This window comes from Cheilinus undulatus, linkage group 12 (genome assembly GCF_018320785.1).
Source record: "Cheilinus undulatus linkage group 12, ASM1832078v1, whole genome shotgun sequence".
Classification (NCBI taxonomy): domain Eukaryota; kingdom Metazoa; phylum Chordata; class Actinopteri; order Labriformes; family Labridae; genus Cheilinus; species Cheilinus undulatus.
Genome location: NC_054876.1, coordinates 25,763,741 through 25,782,754, shown reverse-complemented (window position 1 = coordinate 25,782,754; position 19,014 = coordinate 25,763,741). Strand labels below are relative to the sequence as shown.

The 19,014-nt window shown below is 37.3% G+C and overlaps 1 protein-coding gene across 3 annotated transcripts; it reads left to right on the top strand.

Annotated features, from left to right (window-relative positions):
- The first annotated feature begins 1,321 nt into the window (after window positions 1-1,321).
- LOC121519199 (NEDD4 family-interacting protein 1-like) lies at window positions 1,322-12,930 on the top strand. 3 transcript variants are annotated; one of them, XM_041802031.1, is made up of 8 exons: window positions 1,322-1,501; window positions 3,330-3,417; window positions 5,741-5,871; window positions 8,170-8,229; window positions 8,804-8,891; window positions 9,059-9,183; window positions 9,448-9,514; window positions 11,415-12,930. In XM_041802031.1, the coding sequence occupies exons 1-8, from the start codon at window positions 1,472-1,474 to the stop codon at window positions 11,516-11,518; spliced, it is 693 nt and encodes a 230-aa protein (XP_041657965.1). In that variant the 5' UTR covers window positions 1,322-1,471; the 3' UTR covers window positions 11,519-12,930. The 3 variants fall into 3 exon arrangements, with proteins under 3 accessions (XP_041657965.1, XP_041657964.1, XP_041657967.1); XM_041802030.1 differs by having other exon boundaries at window positions 8,167-8,229; XM_041802033.1 differs by lacking the exon at window positions 8,170-8,229.
- Window positions 12,931-19,014: the final 6,084 nt, after the last annotated feature.

Genomic DNA, 19,014 nt, shown 5'->3' with positions numbered 1-19,014 from the left:
GTTAAAAAGCTAGTTTTAGGCATGTCATTTTATCCCTATTGTCAACTCGATCAGATGCTCATCAACTCCATCACTTACTGGTTGGTACACTCCTTAAATGTTTGTCAACTGTCAACTCTGTCAGATGCACATTAACTCTGTTACATACTCATTCACTCCATAAGATGTTAATCAACTCTGTCAGATGACAATTTTGCTCATTTTACAAAAAAAAGCATCATTCTCTGTTCATTTGATTTTGTTTAGTTGTTAAAATACCCGCTAATCTATATGTCATTTATAACTATCTGGTTTGAAAAGATAAGTTTAACATGGTTAATATTAAAGATTAAACTAGAAAATCATGAAATTCTGATTTTAGATACCTAAGATGAAAAAAAGAGTACAAAATAATACATTTTATAACTAAATATTATTGCTGAGTATCAGTGTCAGGTCACTGAAAATGTGACATATTTCTTGAATAAAAAAAAAATTAGTGTTTGACAGAGTTGACAAAAGACATGATAAGATGGGCAAAAAAGTCATAATTTGGAAAAGCTGTTGATGTTCCTTTATACTACTGCTACTTTAGACCTTAATCTACACAAATTCTCCAAAATATAGTAAAACCAATGTACAAACTCAATTTTTTTTTACATGTTCTGTCCCTTTTCCAAGAATTAGTCAACATGTTCTCACTTGCACAAATCTGATAGAAATAAACACAAAAAAAAAGGTTGACATTTAATTTGACTATTAAAGCCTACTGTACAAGTGTGTGAAGCAAACTGGTTGATGTAACTTGCAATGGATCGTTTCTGAGTTCAACCCTTCCCTTTTTTAAGGTTTTCAAGGGGAATCATTTTACCAAGTACGACTTAAAAGAGCCACAAGTCGTCACAAAGAAGCCACGTGTGGCCCGAGAGCCACGCTTTGAGCATCACTGGTTTGATAAAATAGTTTACTCATTGGCCTAGCGCTTCAATAAGTCAGGATCGTTTAGTTTGCTTCAAATGAGGGCGGAAGAAGGTTTGTTTTGTCCGTTGACGTCAATCGAGTGAACATTAATGTCTGCGTCAATGGCACCAGATTTACGAAAGAAATGGTCCTATTAGATTTCCAAATAAAAGCTCCATTATTTTTCTTTTAACTCTCAATTTCAACATCTCTTTGTAAAAAAAGCATGAGTAAATAGATACAAAAATTTGATGGCAGGTGCCTCTTAAAAGTCAGAAAACATGCAACTATGCAACGTACGACACGCAATGAGAATCTTATTCTGAAGGTCTAACAGGAAGTCCTATGTCTTATTATCACCAAACTCTAACTTGACGGTGGTGTGATCATCACTGAGCAGTCGAGGGTGAAACAGGTTTCATTGTGGCGAGTACTGAGTTTATAGTTTGTACAGTTATATAATTTGGTCTTTCTTGGTCGTTTCGGCGGCGTTAATCTTCTCTGTCGTTGATTATCAGCCGTTCACATCGGAATGGCCGAGCCGAGCGCCAGATATCAGCAGGTAAGAAAAAAAAAGGTCTGTTAAGTACAAGCTAACACGATAAAGATTTAATAAAGAACGAGGACGTCAGATTTGTATTGTTAACATCGAGACAGCTGCGAGTGAAGAAGCTCCCGTCTTCGCTGAATAAACGATATCATCTCTTAGCTAAGTATGTACGTCATTGTCGTCAGCTAATTAATTCTTTTTTGGTAGACTGCTCACCTGGCTGTTAGCAGCACGCCAATAAGCTAACGTCAAACGTATGTTAAAGCATTCCAGTTAGCTAGCTTGCCAGGCTTGAATAACAACCTATCACCGTATGATTAGGAACTTATCTGTGTTTTTGGCGTATTTCGGAATGTCAAGCGTTGAGTTACTTGACCTAACAGTGTAACAATTGGCATCTTATTTAAGTAAAAAGGCAAAGTGTGGCTTGTTGGTGTATCTCTGTGTATGCTTATGGAAATATCTCGACAGCAAATGACTGTGGGAAGTGGGTGTGTCGTTATCATTTAGCTAAACGGTCAGCGTTGTTTGCTAACCTGTGTTTAGGTATTTGAATAGTTTCCAGTTGTTATGGCACAATACACTCATCAGTCATGTATGCAGTAAATTTGTTCAAGAATTCACGCGGACCTCGACATCCATAGGCGCATTCGGCTGAGAGTCACAAGTTACAGGGTCACTCTGCAGAAACACCTGCTAAGCTCTGTTTTGATGGGTACGACATCATTATAGCTTACTGAGGTTTCCTTTTCATTGTTGGTGCTTCTTTAATAAGTTACTGCACAGCGAAATAGTGCTGAAAGTGAAACAATAAGTTGAGAAAAATGTTTTCAGTTTTTATATTTTCCATAACTATGTTGTAAAAGCTGTTGTAGTTCAAGTAAATACTCATTTGTTCAGCCCCGATTGACTTATCAGATACTATTTAAGCTCAGCTGTCAAAAGAAAATAAAAAATTGTACATATTTAGGTGACCTTAGCTTAGAGATATGAAGATTTACCTGGTAGTAGTAAAAAGTACTACATTATTTGCACAATTAGCCAGTCACCAGTTGGGTATAGTGTTTTTTTCCCAACACTAGCGCCAATTTTATACGTTTTTTTAGACGGATATTTTATTTGCTTTTTTCAGTCACAACAAAACAAACAGAATGAAAAAACTCAGTGTCAGTTTCATGCCTTTCATTGGAGTGGCAGGAGGTTGTGTCAGGTTGGCTGGATACTGAATTGAAGTACAAAAATCTTTAATGTAATTCCGTACAGTAGATATCAGACGTATTGTTACTGGTTCATGTCAGAATCAGTTTTCGATACTCATCCCTACCTAGAACTATAGTATCCATCACACCTGGATGGTAGTTGTTTTTTAGGATCAATCATCGTACTAGAAAAAGGGAAACATAGCTGCAGGGAACAAAAATGTTATGGCCGTATAATTTTGTTTGCAATGCCAGTGAGGTATACTTACTGCTTGGTATTTAGTTTTACCTCAGTCTTTTTCTGAGAATTGACTGAAGGGCTCAAATCTTGATAACTAGAATAAAAGTGGAGTAAGTGAGTCAGGCTCCTGTATCCGATATTATAACCAGTATGGTTCCTCTGCTCATGAATTTCCTGTGTAAAGTTTCTATTCCTCTTCTCTGATCATGTGACAGATTCTTTTTTTTCTTGGAGTATTTCTTTTAAGGAGGTCATAGTGTTTACTTGATCTTTTAACATTACAGATGCAGTCTGAGCTTTTCCTTAAAGCACGTGTATCAAGGAAAGAGCAGTCAGGGCTGCCACCCATGCGATGAAACCTTAAATAAACCAGGATGCTGTTTTGTTTTCTCACTCACAGCTGCCAAATGAGGAGGACCCAGAGGAGAGTCCACAGGTAGCAGCTGATGCCCCACCCCCCTACAGCAGCATCGCAGCAGATAATGCTGGTAAGACCCTAACTCACCTCCCTGATGTTGAGCTCATTTGCTACGGTGGCATATTGGGAAGTCTTACTTGTGTTGGTCCACTTAGGAAAAACCTGCGGAAACATGCCTCTGTAACCTTGCCGTGGTTCTCACTGGCGAATCCATCTTGCAAAGCTCCCATCTGAACAGATTGGGCCTTGTAAGAAAGTGACAGGAACAATCAGGAGTAAGAGCCAGTACTTTCAGTCGAGGCGGAGTCGGGACATAAGCAAGCAGCGACAAGAGGCCGGTGCAGTTATGGCAGAAGAGATTACCGGATGCTGCTATAGCGTCAGTTTTATCAGAACTTGGCAACATTTCTTTGTTTAAAGCAGATCAAAGAACAGTTTATAGTTATTTTCTTTATGGAAACAATGTTTATGCCTTCTCCCAACAGGATTCAGCAAGAGTCTAATCGTCACATGTCTGACTGACTGGCCCGTAAAGATGTGACAGACAGAACGTTTATCCAATAGGGGTGGGAATCACTAGTGGCCCCACGATATATTATCACAATACATGGGCCACGATTCATTATTATTGCGATTTTAAACATTTTGCAGTACAGTGAGTATTGCGATACTATATATTTCGATCTATACCATTTTTTTCAACTGTTTAGCTCATTTACCATTAGCCTTGCCCTCATGTTTGTCATATTTTCATAGTATTTTATTTTCATGTAACACTTCTTGTAAACCTCATGTGTCATGTCCATCTCATTTATGCCCTGCTTGCGTTCCTAATGTCCTTCCCCTGGTGCTGCCATGTTTGTTGTACTAACTTTCTCCTGCTCTATGACTGTCACCTCTGCTGACCTCACTGGAAAAACAATTGTCCAAATAATCGATTTTATTTTTCCGCTATCATAGACTTCAGTTCATATTAGCAATTACTTTGAAAAAAATCGATACTTGATGGACGATACGATATGATATATCACCAGACAAAATATAGCGATAACATGCTGTATCGCTTTTTTTCCCACCTCTATTATCCAATCATCCACAGAGTTTTTTTTTCAAAGGCTCTGCCCTTTCCCAAACACAGTCTGTGGGAGGTTTTCCAGATGGATCCATCTGGTGTGTCAAGTTATGGCCCTATAGGATTTCTACAGCAATTAATGAATGAGGACTAAACACAAACCCAACAAGGTATCATAAGGGCTGTTAATATTGGTGTTTTAACATAAACAGTATACTCTTTACATCTCTCAAAGAAGCATTAAATTGATAAGTAATCATTACTCACAGAAAAGGCGAGAGAAAAAGAATGTATTGTCTATAAAAGACAATGCAAACAAGCAAGGGCACATGGAGTAAAAGCAATAAATCCATACAACAGCACACATCAGTTATATTTAAGAGAAAATGAAATAAACACGTGGTAAATAAATCATAAGCTTCAGGTGTTAAGAATGTGCTCCTCTGAGTGGTGGACATAATTGAGATGACCATCCCAACCTCATATCCTGATGAAGTCTTTTGGCCTTGATCTTGATCCAAGTCCTCATAATATCTGACTCGTTCAACTAACAAAGCATGGCACACTTTTTAACAAGTATTTTAATCAAAATATTGGCAGATATCACTGAAATTTCACTGAAAGAACCCTTCCCCTGACATGAACAAAAAGAAGTGATCCTCTATACTGTTGAAGTCAGTATGGCCATATTTACACTCTGACTACCTGCTGTTCTTCAGGAGTAACGGGGGTTGGGGCTGACACTTATTTTACCTCCTTTTTTACCAAACATGGAAGGATGTTGACACCGGCTTGCAGTTATCCCACAAACCCACAACAGCCAAGTTAAATTTGGGCATAACATCAAGTAAGCCATAGCGTTAGCTCTAATTATAGACCACTGACATGACTGCTGCCAGCAGAGTTTTATAATTTAACCAGCTAAAGTGTTCCTCTCTGTCGTCAAGCTTTTAGCATGATTCACATGCAGGATTCATTCTCTGTAGTAGAGCCAATTGTTTGCAGAATATCTGTTTATTTTCCATAGTTGACTCAGGCGTTAAGCTTTCATGCTGAACAGGAAGTCTTATTTAAAATTAAAAGCAGAACTGGGTTATCAAGCCAGTGAAATGTATTCTTAATCATTAAACACAGTGCTTTCAATTCAATCCCATGTTCAGAGTTTTTTCAGTTATCGGGAAACTCTTTTTCCTTTGGATGTTTGCATGTCTATAAACTGTTTACTCTTGGAGATCTTTCTCATATACCTGGCACAAGTCAATACAAGATAGCAGGAGACTCTACTGTTGTGTTAAAAGCTGTTATATTTCTTCTTCTTCAGCCCACTTCGACTACAAAGAAGAAGGGGTTTTCCCCAAGCCTCCATCATACAACGTAGCCACGACACTGCCTTCCTATGATGAAGCAGAAAGAACCAAGGCTGAGACGACTGTTCCCCTGGTAACTGGAAGAGTGAGTGTCTTGCTTTTTTTCCCTTTTTTGGCCGCAGTCACATTTGATCTCACTGCACACTCACACACAGACATGCTCTGTAGCTTTTGCTCAAACACCTCCTGTGAGGTTTGTAAGGCAGGAAGTGCTTAGCACTTCAATATGGAACTTGTTCTGTTTAATCTTCCGAAATGAAACTGTATGTTTACTCTGTATGAACAGCTGGGTATTTAGTTTGAGTTTACATATTACATATTACATATTACATAAAAGTAAAGAAAATAATTTTTATATTCTCTTAAGAAAGGTGCTTACTTATTCTGTCAGGACTTCTCCCTGAACTACCCCATCATTACTTTCCATCTGTGTTTGTTCTCTAATATGTGAGTAAATATTGGTAAGGCATCTGAAACAGGAGGGTGGTGTATTTACCTGCGATGTAGAGAGGCAAAGATGTTATTGTTAACCATGGTAGTATTATTGGTTGCCAGTTTTACTGCTACAAGCCAACCATTTCTAACTCCTTACATCAGTCAATTTACAGTAGTCTTTATAATAGAAGTATAGGTAATCAGTTTTAATTCCAGACATGCTCTGAAATAGTTTTGTTTTTCATCTTCTTGATCTCCCATTAATAGCCACCACACAAAAGTAGAGTTAATATGTAAACTTTTTAGTTGTATTTAAAAACAAAAATTGTAACGTTTTTTTGTAGAAGGACAAAGGTTTTTTTCAAACAGATTTAGATATTTCTTCTGTTTTGGAGGACTTAAGACCCTTTCTTATCAATTATTCTTTTATCTATCTTCAGTGTGCCCCAAATGACTTTATAACTTTTGTGGTGGTGACAGGGATGTCGACCATAAAAAATACATCAACATCAAATCGCTTGTCTTGTTTGCTTGTAGGCCTGGGCGATATGGCCTAAAAATCATATCACAGTATTTTTCTTGCCTTTGACAGTAACAGTATTATTTCATGGTATTACAATATTGAAAAGAGATAATGCTTTTCAATCCAAATTCAAGTGTTATTAACCCCCTGCTCCCCTTAAAATAACCTTTGATGGCACACTCAATTTATGTGTAAGCATAGGAAGCATAGAAAAACCTGTTAAGTTTTTTTTTTTAAGTCTCTCTAGGTTTACTTCTGTCGAACTGCACTCCAAGTTTCACATTTCATCTCTATCCTGATGAGGTGTGTTAAGCTGCTAATAACTTGAACATGTTTCCTGGTGAAGGCGTTCACAATAAAAGTGTTTCAGAAAAATAAGATTTATTGTGAAGAGCTTGACGGAAGTAGTGTGTTTAGCATTGAGTTAGCTTAGCTTTGGCTGCTGTACCGGAGAGTTTTTGCAGTTAGTTTACAGCAGCTTCTGACCTCATTTAACATTGCAGCCTGGATCTTTGATTCACTGTGGACTGTGTAAAAGTCAAAAGTTAAAAAAGACCTTTAAACGGTTGTTTAAGCCGTTGTAAGATGAAGACCTGCAGCGCTGGGCTCTCTACAGACTGAGACCAGCCAAAGCAGCACTTAACTTGTGTTAAAGCCCCAGGCAGGCTGACAGAGACAGCACACTGACTTTGTTGCGTTGCAGCCGTCAAACTTTGAGAGGAAAGAACGCATGTTTTTGCCTGCTAACCTGCTTGGTATCAATGGCAAGAGCGGGTGACATTCGTTTAGTTACCTGGATACACATAATACTAGAGCTAAACATGCTATTAACTGGATTCAGCCTGAGCTGTCTGTCACGAATCACTCGCTCCGCCAGCTGTGGGAGGGGATATGCCTTGCATGTGCATCACAGCACATCGTAGGCATTTAAACCGGTCATGATGGTGTGTAGAAATCCATTCCATGGCAAAAATTTTACCGGTGACGGTTTTAATACCGGTTTACTGCCCACCTCTACATGCTTGCAAGTTTTCACACACTTAACATACACATATGCACACAAATACGCCTCTCCTGTCTTCGTAGACACATAACATGCCCCACCCCCCTCTGTGTCATGAGTCTGCTTTTTTGACATCCTCTTCTGTGACATGATGTTAAGAACTTGGATGCAAGGTGTAAGAGACTGAAGAATGACACCAGGATGTAATTTCACATATACACTATGATAAAAGTGAAATCACTTTAATAGCTACATCTATTTCTGTTGAAGGGTTAAAGGAAAGGAGAAAAATGTGCTCACTAATAACTGACAGCTCATCTCTGACCTCAAGTTGTCACTATGTTGCTTTACTGCATGTCAGGCCACCCTGTTTGATTGTTGCTGTTGTGTTTCTCTGCCACACATTGCCATGCTCTCAGCAGCAGCCTCAGCACAGGGAACGCCTGGAGACTTTTGACGATGTAATTCGCAGTTCACTCGAGGTAACTGAAAGAAGTGGGAAGTGTAATTGGTCATGGTTTGGTGTGTGAATACCCGTTTATAGTACCTACTTTGTTTTTGTGTGCAGCACCCCCACCTGTATTGTGTTTGTGTAGTTTAAGTGATGAGTTGGTAGTTCTACAAAATCTACTAGCTCTCCTGATGTCCCACACTGAATTTGACTTTAGACCCTAGTGAAAAGTTTACAGAGTTGTACCTTGATTGGCTTTCTGTCTTGTGATGGTCTCATATGGTCTGTTTTGTTGTTGTGTTGTATTTTCTGTCTGTTGTCAACGTACTTCCTTGGTTTCTGCAAGCAGTCGCTTACCTGTGCTAAATTAAAATATTTTTTGTATTAGTACATACGCCGGTAGAATTTCTAATGTGCACATTTTAATTAGTTCACTCAATCTAACTTTATCAAAATTTAGTGATTTGAATGAGCTGCAGGCTGGGAACTGTTTCATACAGACCAAATACAGCCCTGGAATGCTACTGTGTTATTGTGCTTTGGTGTATTCGTTTGATTGTTAAAATCTCTGTCTTTCTTTTCTGTCTTTCTCTCCTCTATCACAGGATGAAGATTTTGTTACCAGAGATGACTTTGAAGATGCTGATCAGCTGAGGATAGGAAATGATGGCATTTTCATGTTTACTTTTTTCAGTAAGTCATCTCTTTTCCTATTAAACCCATCTCCTTCCTTCTACCCTTTTCAGCCATGTTATTAGAAGATATTAAATCTTATTTTATTTGAGATCCAGTCAAATGAATTAGTTGTTTTTCTCTGATGAAATTTCTAACACTCATTTTTCCCTCCGTCCCTCTCCCAGTGGCATTCCTGTTCAACTGGATCGGTTTCTTCTTGTCTTTCTGTCTGACCACCTCAGCTGCCGGTCGCTACGGGGCCATCTCAGGCTTCGGGCTCTCTCTCATCAAATGGATCCTCATAGTCAGAGTACGTCACACACACACCACACACAAAAAGACTAATAAAATGTGGTTTTATGTACGCACAAACAACCCATAAGCCCCACTCTGGCATTTAATGCTGCTTCTTTAGTGGTTGGCTTGTTGGCGCTGTAAGATTACCCAAAGGATTTCTTGAGACCTGTGCCGCTTTATTCCCTTACTTATAAAATGCAGGACTGTTTAAAGGAAACCAGCTCAGGCTATGTTATTCTAACCAGTCATTTCTGTTGTTCTGTTGGGCTCTCCACAGTTCTCCACATACTTCCCTGGTTATTTTGATGGGCAGTACTGGCTGTGGTGGGTCTTCCTGGTTTTGGGTAAGTATTTTAAAGTTTTTTTCCTGCATGCAAGACTTCTGCTCTCTAGGTCTTTGCTCCAGCAATGTTAATGTGACTGTTCTAAGCATGTTTAGAGTACAAGACAAAAAGTAAAATTACCAATATATGTTTATTTTTTATTTTCAAAGTTTTTTCTTTAGAAGCTTCATTAGAGTAACTGAAATTTTCTGGATGAGAGATTGTTCAGCTGGAGAGCATCATGCTAATGAAACTTTAGGTGCTGCACTTCAAGTGTTTTGGGAAAGTCAAATATGAGCAAAAACAGGTGTTTATCATTTGAATGAAGCCAATTCAGATAATATTTTTTACATTACTTCTTCTGTTGTACAAATCCTAGCATGAAAAAATTTCTCTTAATTTTGATCATAATATAAGAACTGAGTTTGTCTATGTTTCACTTTTCCTGTCCTGTAAAAAATCTTTTTATAAGTCAGCAGCTAGATATACCAGATATCAGCATAAAAGTGATTGGACACAGCAGATAAACAGTGGTCACTGCCACATCACGTGTCAGATGTTAGTAGAAAGGTCAAATATTGGCCAATATGGATATTGGGTTTAGGCAGCATGGGTGATCCTTTCTTGAATTTCCCTCTGGATTAATAAAGTATCTATCCCTCTATCTAAATTGATGTATACATCCCTATTTTAAATAAAATAATAATAACAATCATAATGATAGTCATAATCATAATCATAATGATCTTTATTTAGACTCAAAAATCATTGAGGGCGATCCCTTGTTTACAATGACGAACAAATAAAAGAGTAGAATGCACTATAGACAATAAAAATCTGGAATATATCAAACATTTAAAAATGTAACAGCACTGTATTAATTTAAAAAAGACAAAATTGATTAGAAATGTAACAGCAAAGTCAATTAAAACAGGTGCAATGAGGGGATAATAAGTTGACAATCAAGGATCTGAAATTCCCCAAAGAAACCCAATTTTTTTAAGTGCTCTGTAATGAAAACCAAGTAAATGGTGCGAAGAAGCTAAAAGCAGATCTACCAAGCTCAGAATGTACCAGAAGATCCTGGAGTGTAAGCCAGTCATAAGAATGGGTGTTATGAGCTCCAGAAGAGCAGACTAGAATGTAGGAAATATAAGAAGGAAGCATCCTAATAAGGACCTTTGTATATGAACATTTAAGTATGCAGATCACGTCTCTCAGAGAGCGATGACCATCCTACCTTTATGTGCAGGATGTTAAAAGCATCACCTGTAATAACTGGAGTGCAGAATAGAAAACTGCATCAAGGGGTTTTAAAGTCTCAGCTAAAGCATGCCAATACAAACTATCACTGTAGTCCAGTACTGATAAAGAAGTTGGCTCAACCAGGGTTTTTCTACAATGCAAAGGAAAGCAAGATTTATCTCTAAAGAAAAAGACAGTTTAAATGAGGAAATTAAGATACATAGTCATGTAGAAGACACAAGCAAGTTTATTATTGGCCCCGTTTTAACAAAGGTACAGTTCATTTACTATCTGAGATAACTGCATTAATCTACCCACAATCCTAGAGTTTCACAGCAGCATCTCTGACTGGTGAAGCTTCAGATGTCAGCTGTAGATTCAGATGGTCCCCATTCTGTATCTTACAAAGCACCAGGTCAGCCAGTAGAATTTTGCCAAAAAACAAACTGTTGCAGTCGATGGGGTCAACCTGTAGAGGGCAGTTGCTATGCACATTTGTTACACAAAATATAAAATTAAGATACTCAATGCTAAAGTGTAGAGATTTGGATCTACTTCTAAATCCCCATATACCTACACTGGTTTGGCACTGAGCATTGAGTTCCTTTAGATCTTCTTTTTTTGGACTCGCTTAACCACTTCCCTTTTTTCTCTCTCTATTTTCTTTACTCCTCAGGATTTTTGCTCTTCCTCCGAGGATTCATCAACTATGCCAGAATCCGCAAGATGGCTGACACTTTGTCCACCCTGCCCCGCACCCGAGTCCTCTTCATCTACTGAGCTCTCAATCACTTTTCGTTATAGTTTGATTTTCTCCCTGTCAGTGGGACACAAAGTCTGGCTTTATCAAATCAAAAAGGGAGAAAAGAACTTTTTTCCCCCTTCTGCTTGACAATATCAGGACAGTATAAAGCTTATTGTCCCCTCTTGATGTAAAATAGTGATTGCTAAGAAATCTGTAAAAACCTTCAGTTGTTAGTGGTGAATTGTTAAGTGCTATTTGCGATTATGAAGTGTGTGTTGTATAAATTAATGCCTTATTTTACTGTTTTATTATCTGTTGGTAGCAGCAGCATGTGCTGTTTTCCTGTTTCGCCACCAGGGGGCAGTCTTGTTTGTGTTATTTTTCATCAGTCTACTATTTGATGAAGTCATGTGTGGTATGGGGTGGTTTGCAGCACAGGGGTCAGTGGGCTATTTTAGGTCTATGGATGGATTTAAGCCGTGTAAAAAAACATATTAATGCACCTGTTAAATAAGTGTTTTTTTAACCTTTATTATTTTAAGTCCCTTGTGAAGGAGTGTTTTAAGTCAGGTTGACCAAGACTGAAAGGGATAAATTAGCTTTTTTTTTAAGTCTAAAAAGGTTTATTAATACTTGTATAGAGGATGAGGGCTTATGTTTGAAGATTTTTTCCCTTCTTTAGTTTTTGTTAACACTGTTCAGGACAGAAGCTATGATGAGTTTGAAACGTGTCAGCAGGGAAATGTTTTGGGATTTCCAGGGTGGACTGGAGCAGAGCAAAGGCATTCCCTTTCTCAGGAAAAGGGCAAAATGAAGATGGATTTGGATGTAGAAGCAGGACTGTTCTAATAGTTTAATGATTTTAAGGTTTTGTCTTTTGACGGATACATATTTATGCCCAGTTTGATTGGAAGAATGTGCTATCTGGTTTATATCAATACAGAACAGTTTATCCCTTTACGTTTTAATGAAGTATTAAAAATTCATTGTTCTTCTGTTTATCTTCATTTCAGGGTAGATGAAATAATTATTTTCTATTAAGGATTTTGTTTGAATAGCTCTAGGAAACAATGCAAATTTTTGAGCTATTATCAAGTAGTGACAAGCTGCAAGTTGGACAAAAAAAAAAGATAACATTAGTCTTTTGTTAGCTATTCACGTTAATTCCAGTTGGCTTAAAATGGCAGTCAGAGATCATAGCATTTGTTCTGCCAAAGATTTAGTCCAATCATTCGAAAGATGTTTTTGGGCTCAGGTGTGTCTTGACTTTAGGAGAAAAATAAAAAAAGAAAGCATTTAAAAAGGATTACATAATTAAAAAAGCTTTATTTCTGTCTCTCAGGATCTTTGGGACTTTGAAATTTCAATGATGTGTATTTTTTTTTCCTCTCCAAAACACTGAAATTGGAGATGTATATCAATAAATGACTTGTCAGTGGATAATAAATTGTAAGACTTAGATGATGTTTCATTTGACTTTAACTTCACCTTGATCTTATAGCTCCTAAAGATAAACATGGGAAAGGTGGAGATCCAGCAGCAGCAGTTTTGAGCCACAGAGAGGAGGAAGCCTAGCTGACCATGATGTACAGTTCCTGAGATGAGAAGGTGCTTTTAGCCATGCTAAATTTAACACCAGACACGTGTGTGCATGAGCAGAGATGATTTACTGGCGGTGGCTAATTATACATGTCAGCAATGTTTTTTCTTGCAGTTGGAACAGGAAGTGAAGGTCACCCCACCTGGAAGACACCAACTGAACAGTCTCTGGTTTCACTGCAAACTTTTACAGTCCTAAAGTGTCACATCACCTCCACGCCTAGCCACTCCACCTCGCCATGGCGGGAAATTGGCCTCTTGTGGCACTTGGTTGATATTAAATCCATGCAGGTCATATTTCACAGGACCCAGGAGGAATGTCACTCTTAATTCACTAAAATTATTATTTTATGGCATATGATTCAAATGCTCCCAAAGGTAGAACATAGAAGGTTGGAAAAAAAACAGATTTTCATGCTCTCATAAATCCAGTCTTAAGGCATGCTTAGCATTTCTAGAGCTGAACACTAAAAGCAGCTCCAATGCTTAATGTGTTATATCCTTTTTTAGTGGAGTTTTTGTTAGCTCTGTTGAAGTTAATACAAATTCACTGCTAAAAGGGAACTGCTAAATATATGTTGACATTTTTAACAAATGTTTCCTCCATTGTTTACCTCTGACTTGCCACACCACTGGTGCTTTTTTTGGAAATCAGATTTCCTGAAGTCAATTCGTCTCTTGCGCTGCACTTTGGAAAAATAGAAACAGCTGTTGGTCAGAAACGACAGATGTTCAGTAGCTCTGGGCTGAACATGTGAACTTTAAAAAGTTCATAAGTTGACTGTTTTAGGATGTTTTTGTCTTACCTTTGATTTAACACAGAGTAAAGTTAGAAAAATAGAATCAGGCCAGACCATCAACATTTTCCCATTGAACTAACATAAACCAGTTAAATGTGGACAAACAACACTCATTTTGCCAGGTGCAAACAAGTTTTTTCTATGACGGTGTTTCAGCTGTAACTTCTGGCAGCGCATACAACTGAATTCTTGATCATCTGCATCTTGCACAAATTCAGCCTCGGTCATCTTGAGTTCATCCTGCAGGGTCACCCAGTGCAGGTTCTCTTGTTATCCAGATGTCATTCATAAAAATGAATCCATTGTGCCAAGAGCTGTCTGTGTCTTGTCAGCTGCCCTCGATTTACAGAGACGGAAGTATTTCTTGGAGTAATTGATGGGAATAATGTGTGCTAGCCAAGTGCCTGCGCTGCCTGCATGTTTTAGCTATCAAAAGATAAGAGGAGACTTTTTGATTTACAAAGCCTGGGAGTGAGCCATCTTTCCAAAGGACATCTCTCACTTATTTGGCTTGTGTTTGATGGTTTGTGCATCCAAATTTGGATCTATAGTAATTGAAGAAAGGCCAGCGGTATGTTTAGGGCAATAAAGTTGGTTATCTGAAACAATGCTGAAGCCATAAAATGCTATTCATTTTAAAAAAGACAAGTGTTATCCCGTGTATTCCTTAACAGGTAGGCCCTCGTATTACACTGCAGACTAGGTTAATCTGCAGGAAATTTGTATTTATTTAGGTCTGTCTTTTGTTATTCATAAAATCGTTTTTTTCACAGGTATTTGGATGCATTATTTGAATGAGCCCTCTTCTCAGTAGAAGGAAGTATTTAAACCCTTTCCCTTATTAAAGGCCACATATATGGAAAGTTTAAACATTGTTCTGCTCTCTGACTGTATAAAGATATAGTCTTAAAAATGCACATCAGGGATGGGCAACTTTGGTGATTTTTATTCTCACTGACAGAGGGCCAAATTGTTACTAACTGCTCAATAATAGAAAATACATATTTATTGAATTTTGCACATTTAAGTCTCAAAACAGAAAATTGAACTGATCAATTTAATCCCATATTAAGTGTTTTCTACTGCAGTGAACATAAAAGTTAATGGGTTTCCTCATCATCTCATGTTTTTTTTTTCATATCTAGATTTTATACAGACACTTTCAATAATGCATACAGATTCTTGTAGAGAAACTTGTAGATTTTTACAGTGACAATGAAAGCTAATTATGTCTTCATGCTAACATACACCAGTGATCAATCATAATTCTAGAAATGTTTATTTTTCATGTTTTGATGGCTAATTTGATCATGTTTTCCTCATTTCTACAATTTCTAGATACTTCTAATTAACTTGAGGGGCACAGTGAGTGAAGGGGAGGGCCACATGTGGTCCTCAGACTGCCAATTGCCCACCGCTGATGTTCACAGAGTTGCCAGAAGTTCCAAGCTAAAATGCTTGTGTTAGGATTTTCTTGTCCATAAAACATAAATGGACTGATGTCCAAACAAGTGCTCTGTTGCTCTTATGAAGAGTGAGCTGATCGACACCTGAATTAAGGAATTTCTTGCTCAGAGCTCTGAAAGACAAAAGACTGATTGCTGCTGCAAGATAGCATAAGAGGAATCAATGGAAAAAGTAAAGTGACTGTAGTAATTCAGTTACAATCAGCTCACTCTTTTTGTTTACTTTAACCTGTTCCAGGCTACATTCCAGGTTTGATCATTTTGTAAAGTAGCCTGCTGCCTTTATAGTACTTGAGAGTGAGTGTAAAAGGAAAACCGTTGCCTTTATGTTTACATTATTACTCCATTGTCATTATTGATCTTTTATGCTTAATGTTTTTGTTTACAATTTTTCAATGTATTTTTGCATTTATGGTTTTCATTCCAAAAGTAATTAATGAGCTCTTCATTTTGTCTATATTCTGTTATTTTTTTTCACTTTAAGTTATGTATGAATGTTAAAGGTGTTATTTTTACAATCCTAGATCTACATTTTGATGCTCGGATGACATAAGCAAGACCCTTTAGCACCTCTTAGATGTTTTGAAGCTCCACAACATAGAAAAAAAAGCGACAGTGAAGAAGTAAAAAAGCAATGGCAACTGCTGATGACGTTGGCTTTTGAGAAATTTTGGTTGGTCGATTTGTGTTTTTTCAAGTCCAATAGCAGGTAGAGGTCTATGAAAACATTAGTAGCCTAGCAATTTCTGGCAGTTACATTTAGTGTTGCAGAAGAGGTTGGATAAACAGGAAACAGAAGTTAACCGTTGTTAATGGAATTTATTTATTTGTTTTACCTAATTATGATAAGTGAAATATGAAGCTAACCCGCAGGTAAAAAATGATCACAGGTTGGAGGATTTTCAGTACAATGACAATGAAAAAGAACTGTAAAACTGCTCTACATTATAAATGTAAGTAGTTAAGTAGAGTAGGTAGTGGTTAGGTGGTTAGGTGGTAGGTAGAGTAGTAGAGTCGTTGCGCTGTGCCCTCGGGCTAACGGTTAGCTAGCTGCTAGCTAGCAAGTGTTCAGTGAAATGGCGACTTTTCATTTGAATGTGTGGTTTTCATAGAAGCTGACAACTCAAAGAAACCTCCTTGTAAGTCTATTGGTCAAGTTCTTCATTTAAAAAATTATGTTTGCAGACTCAATTCATGGGGTTAAAAAAACCTCTGCTTTGTAAGGTTGAGGTTGAAATTTAGATTTAATTTGCAATTTGACCTACTGCAAATCACACAAGGGGCAATAGATTTCTGTAACCTGAAATGTGTGTCAAAATACCAGTTTAATAATTTTTTTGCAGCAGAGATGTCATGCTCTACACATCATGCAAACATTTTTCTGCAGTAGTTTTCTCATTAAACTGAGAATGACAGAAAAATGACCATTCCCCAACTCAAACTGAATTTTCAATGAGTCAAAATTCCAATTTTTCAAAATGATTCAACATTAATTTAATCTATTATTGTGTTTGTAATAAGATGATTTATTGCTTGTGTTTTTTGCAAAATTCATAGAATGAGGAACTTAGAAATGATTCCATATTAAATTGCAATATTGTTCAGCCCTAATCAGTCAACAGCCCATGCTTTAAAAATCCAGTGATCTAACAACTACAATACTCGGTTGAAAAGCAGAACATCTAGGACACCAATTCCCTCATTCTCAAAAAGCATAAAGTTTCCAGACCATGTGGGACATACTCAAGGCTAGGGATGAGTAACAACATCAGATACCAACATATCTGACACCTACTGGGCCAAATTACAAAAGTCATATCAGTACTTCATTTTGATACCCCTCTGACCCAGTGCAACCTCCTTCCATCTCAAACATAAGACAAGAATTACAATATGAAATTTTATGATTTGTGTACCCTCACTTTATTTCAGCAGAGCATGAACGTCTTCAAATTGTTTTACTGTCTGGAGTTATGTCTGCTCTGCATTTCTCTACTCAGGACATAATCACATTGACTGACACATTTACTTTATTGCTGGTTTCTTACACAACGGCAATGTATGAATTTTGCCTGAGCGTCTTACATCAAGAAGTTACACTGGTTTCCTTTTCTTAGGCCATGTTCTGGATTTTTAAAAAGATATTTCTGCCAATAATTTATGATTCCTGAACAGCTTCTACTGACTTTGAACACACTTTTTTTTTAAATCTCAAAAGTATTGATTCAGGTACCATTTAGGCACCAGTCTGTTTAAGAAGAACTGATTTAGCACTGGTATCAGAAAAAAAAAACAATATTCAACTTTACTCAAAGCAAGGCATGTTTCTGATGTCCGAAGAAAGAAATCATGGTATTTAGAGAAGCAGAAGAAATTTACAGAAAGCAAAAATCATTAGACAACTAGAAAAGCACTCGGAGAGCGCAGACCTCCGCCAAGGCAGCTCAGCCCTATCTCCCAATAGTAAAGAATCCTTTAAAAAATGTCTGGATCCAGACAGTGATCCGGATCACTCCTAAAATCTAATCAGTTCTTCCTTATGCCATTTCTGACATTTCCTGAAAATTTCATCAAAATCCGTCCAAAACTTTTTGAGTTATGTTGCCAACAAACAAACTAACTAACTAACTAACAAACCCAGCCGATCACATAACCTCCTTGGCAGAGGTAATAAAGTAAAAAAACAATATAGTTTTGTAAGACCAAAGAAAGAAGTAAAGCACAACTTCAAAAACATAGTTTATTTATTTATTTCATTAATATTAGACATTTATATTTTTTCAATTATTTTTTTCTGGATTGCTTGTTTTTTGTTTTTAGTATTTTATAGTGTTAAAGTCCAATGAAAGCATGCAGTGCAAATGTTGTTAAATCACTGTGAAATTTGGAGATATAATTGTGACCTCAAAATCATTCACAGTAATTTCGATTATGATTTATAAGAAATTTAAATAATAATTAAGTACATTAAATATGGGTGACTATCGATCTACATGGTAAGTGTTATGGACTTGAGCTTGTAGCACTTTTCTTTTCATATAACTTTACACACTACTTTTAGTCACAGTTACCCATTCACACACTGATGATGGTTTAAGCTGCTATGTTAAGTGACCATCAGTACTAGCCATTACATTTATTTCTATCTTGTACTCTCAAATGCCACTGACACAGCAGTGGGCACAAACTTGGGTTAAGTGTCTAGCCAAAGGAGAGTTGCACCGATTGTGAAAATTAGGGCTGATCGATACCAAAGTTTAGATGACTATTAAGCTGGTTGCTGACACTAATACAGATGTTTTTGCATCACTATTTTTGGTGTAACAGTCCCACTTTTCCAACATTTTCTCAACCATGAAAACCAATCAGTTTGCCCAACAGGTGACTTCATCCACCCAGTAAATTAAAAAAAAATTGATTTAGCAATAAGGTGAACTGTGTCAACTATGGCATCTGATATCTGTTCATGCCAGGTTGTTTCCTGATGGCTGATGTTTGTCAACAGGACCTATATTGATGACACATCCCTTCAGAGGACGCATCCATATGTGATTGCAGGAGCTGGGATCAAACTCCACGGACTGACTGCATCCAACAGCTGCCCTTAAGTTCGAGTGTAAGTCACTGACGAAGTCTTTCCTAATTTTTAACACTTCCCTAATTTTT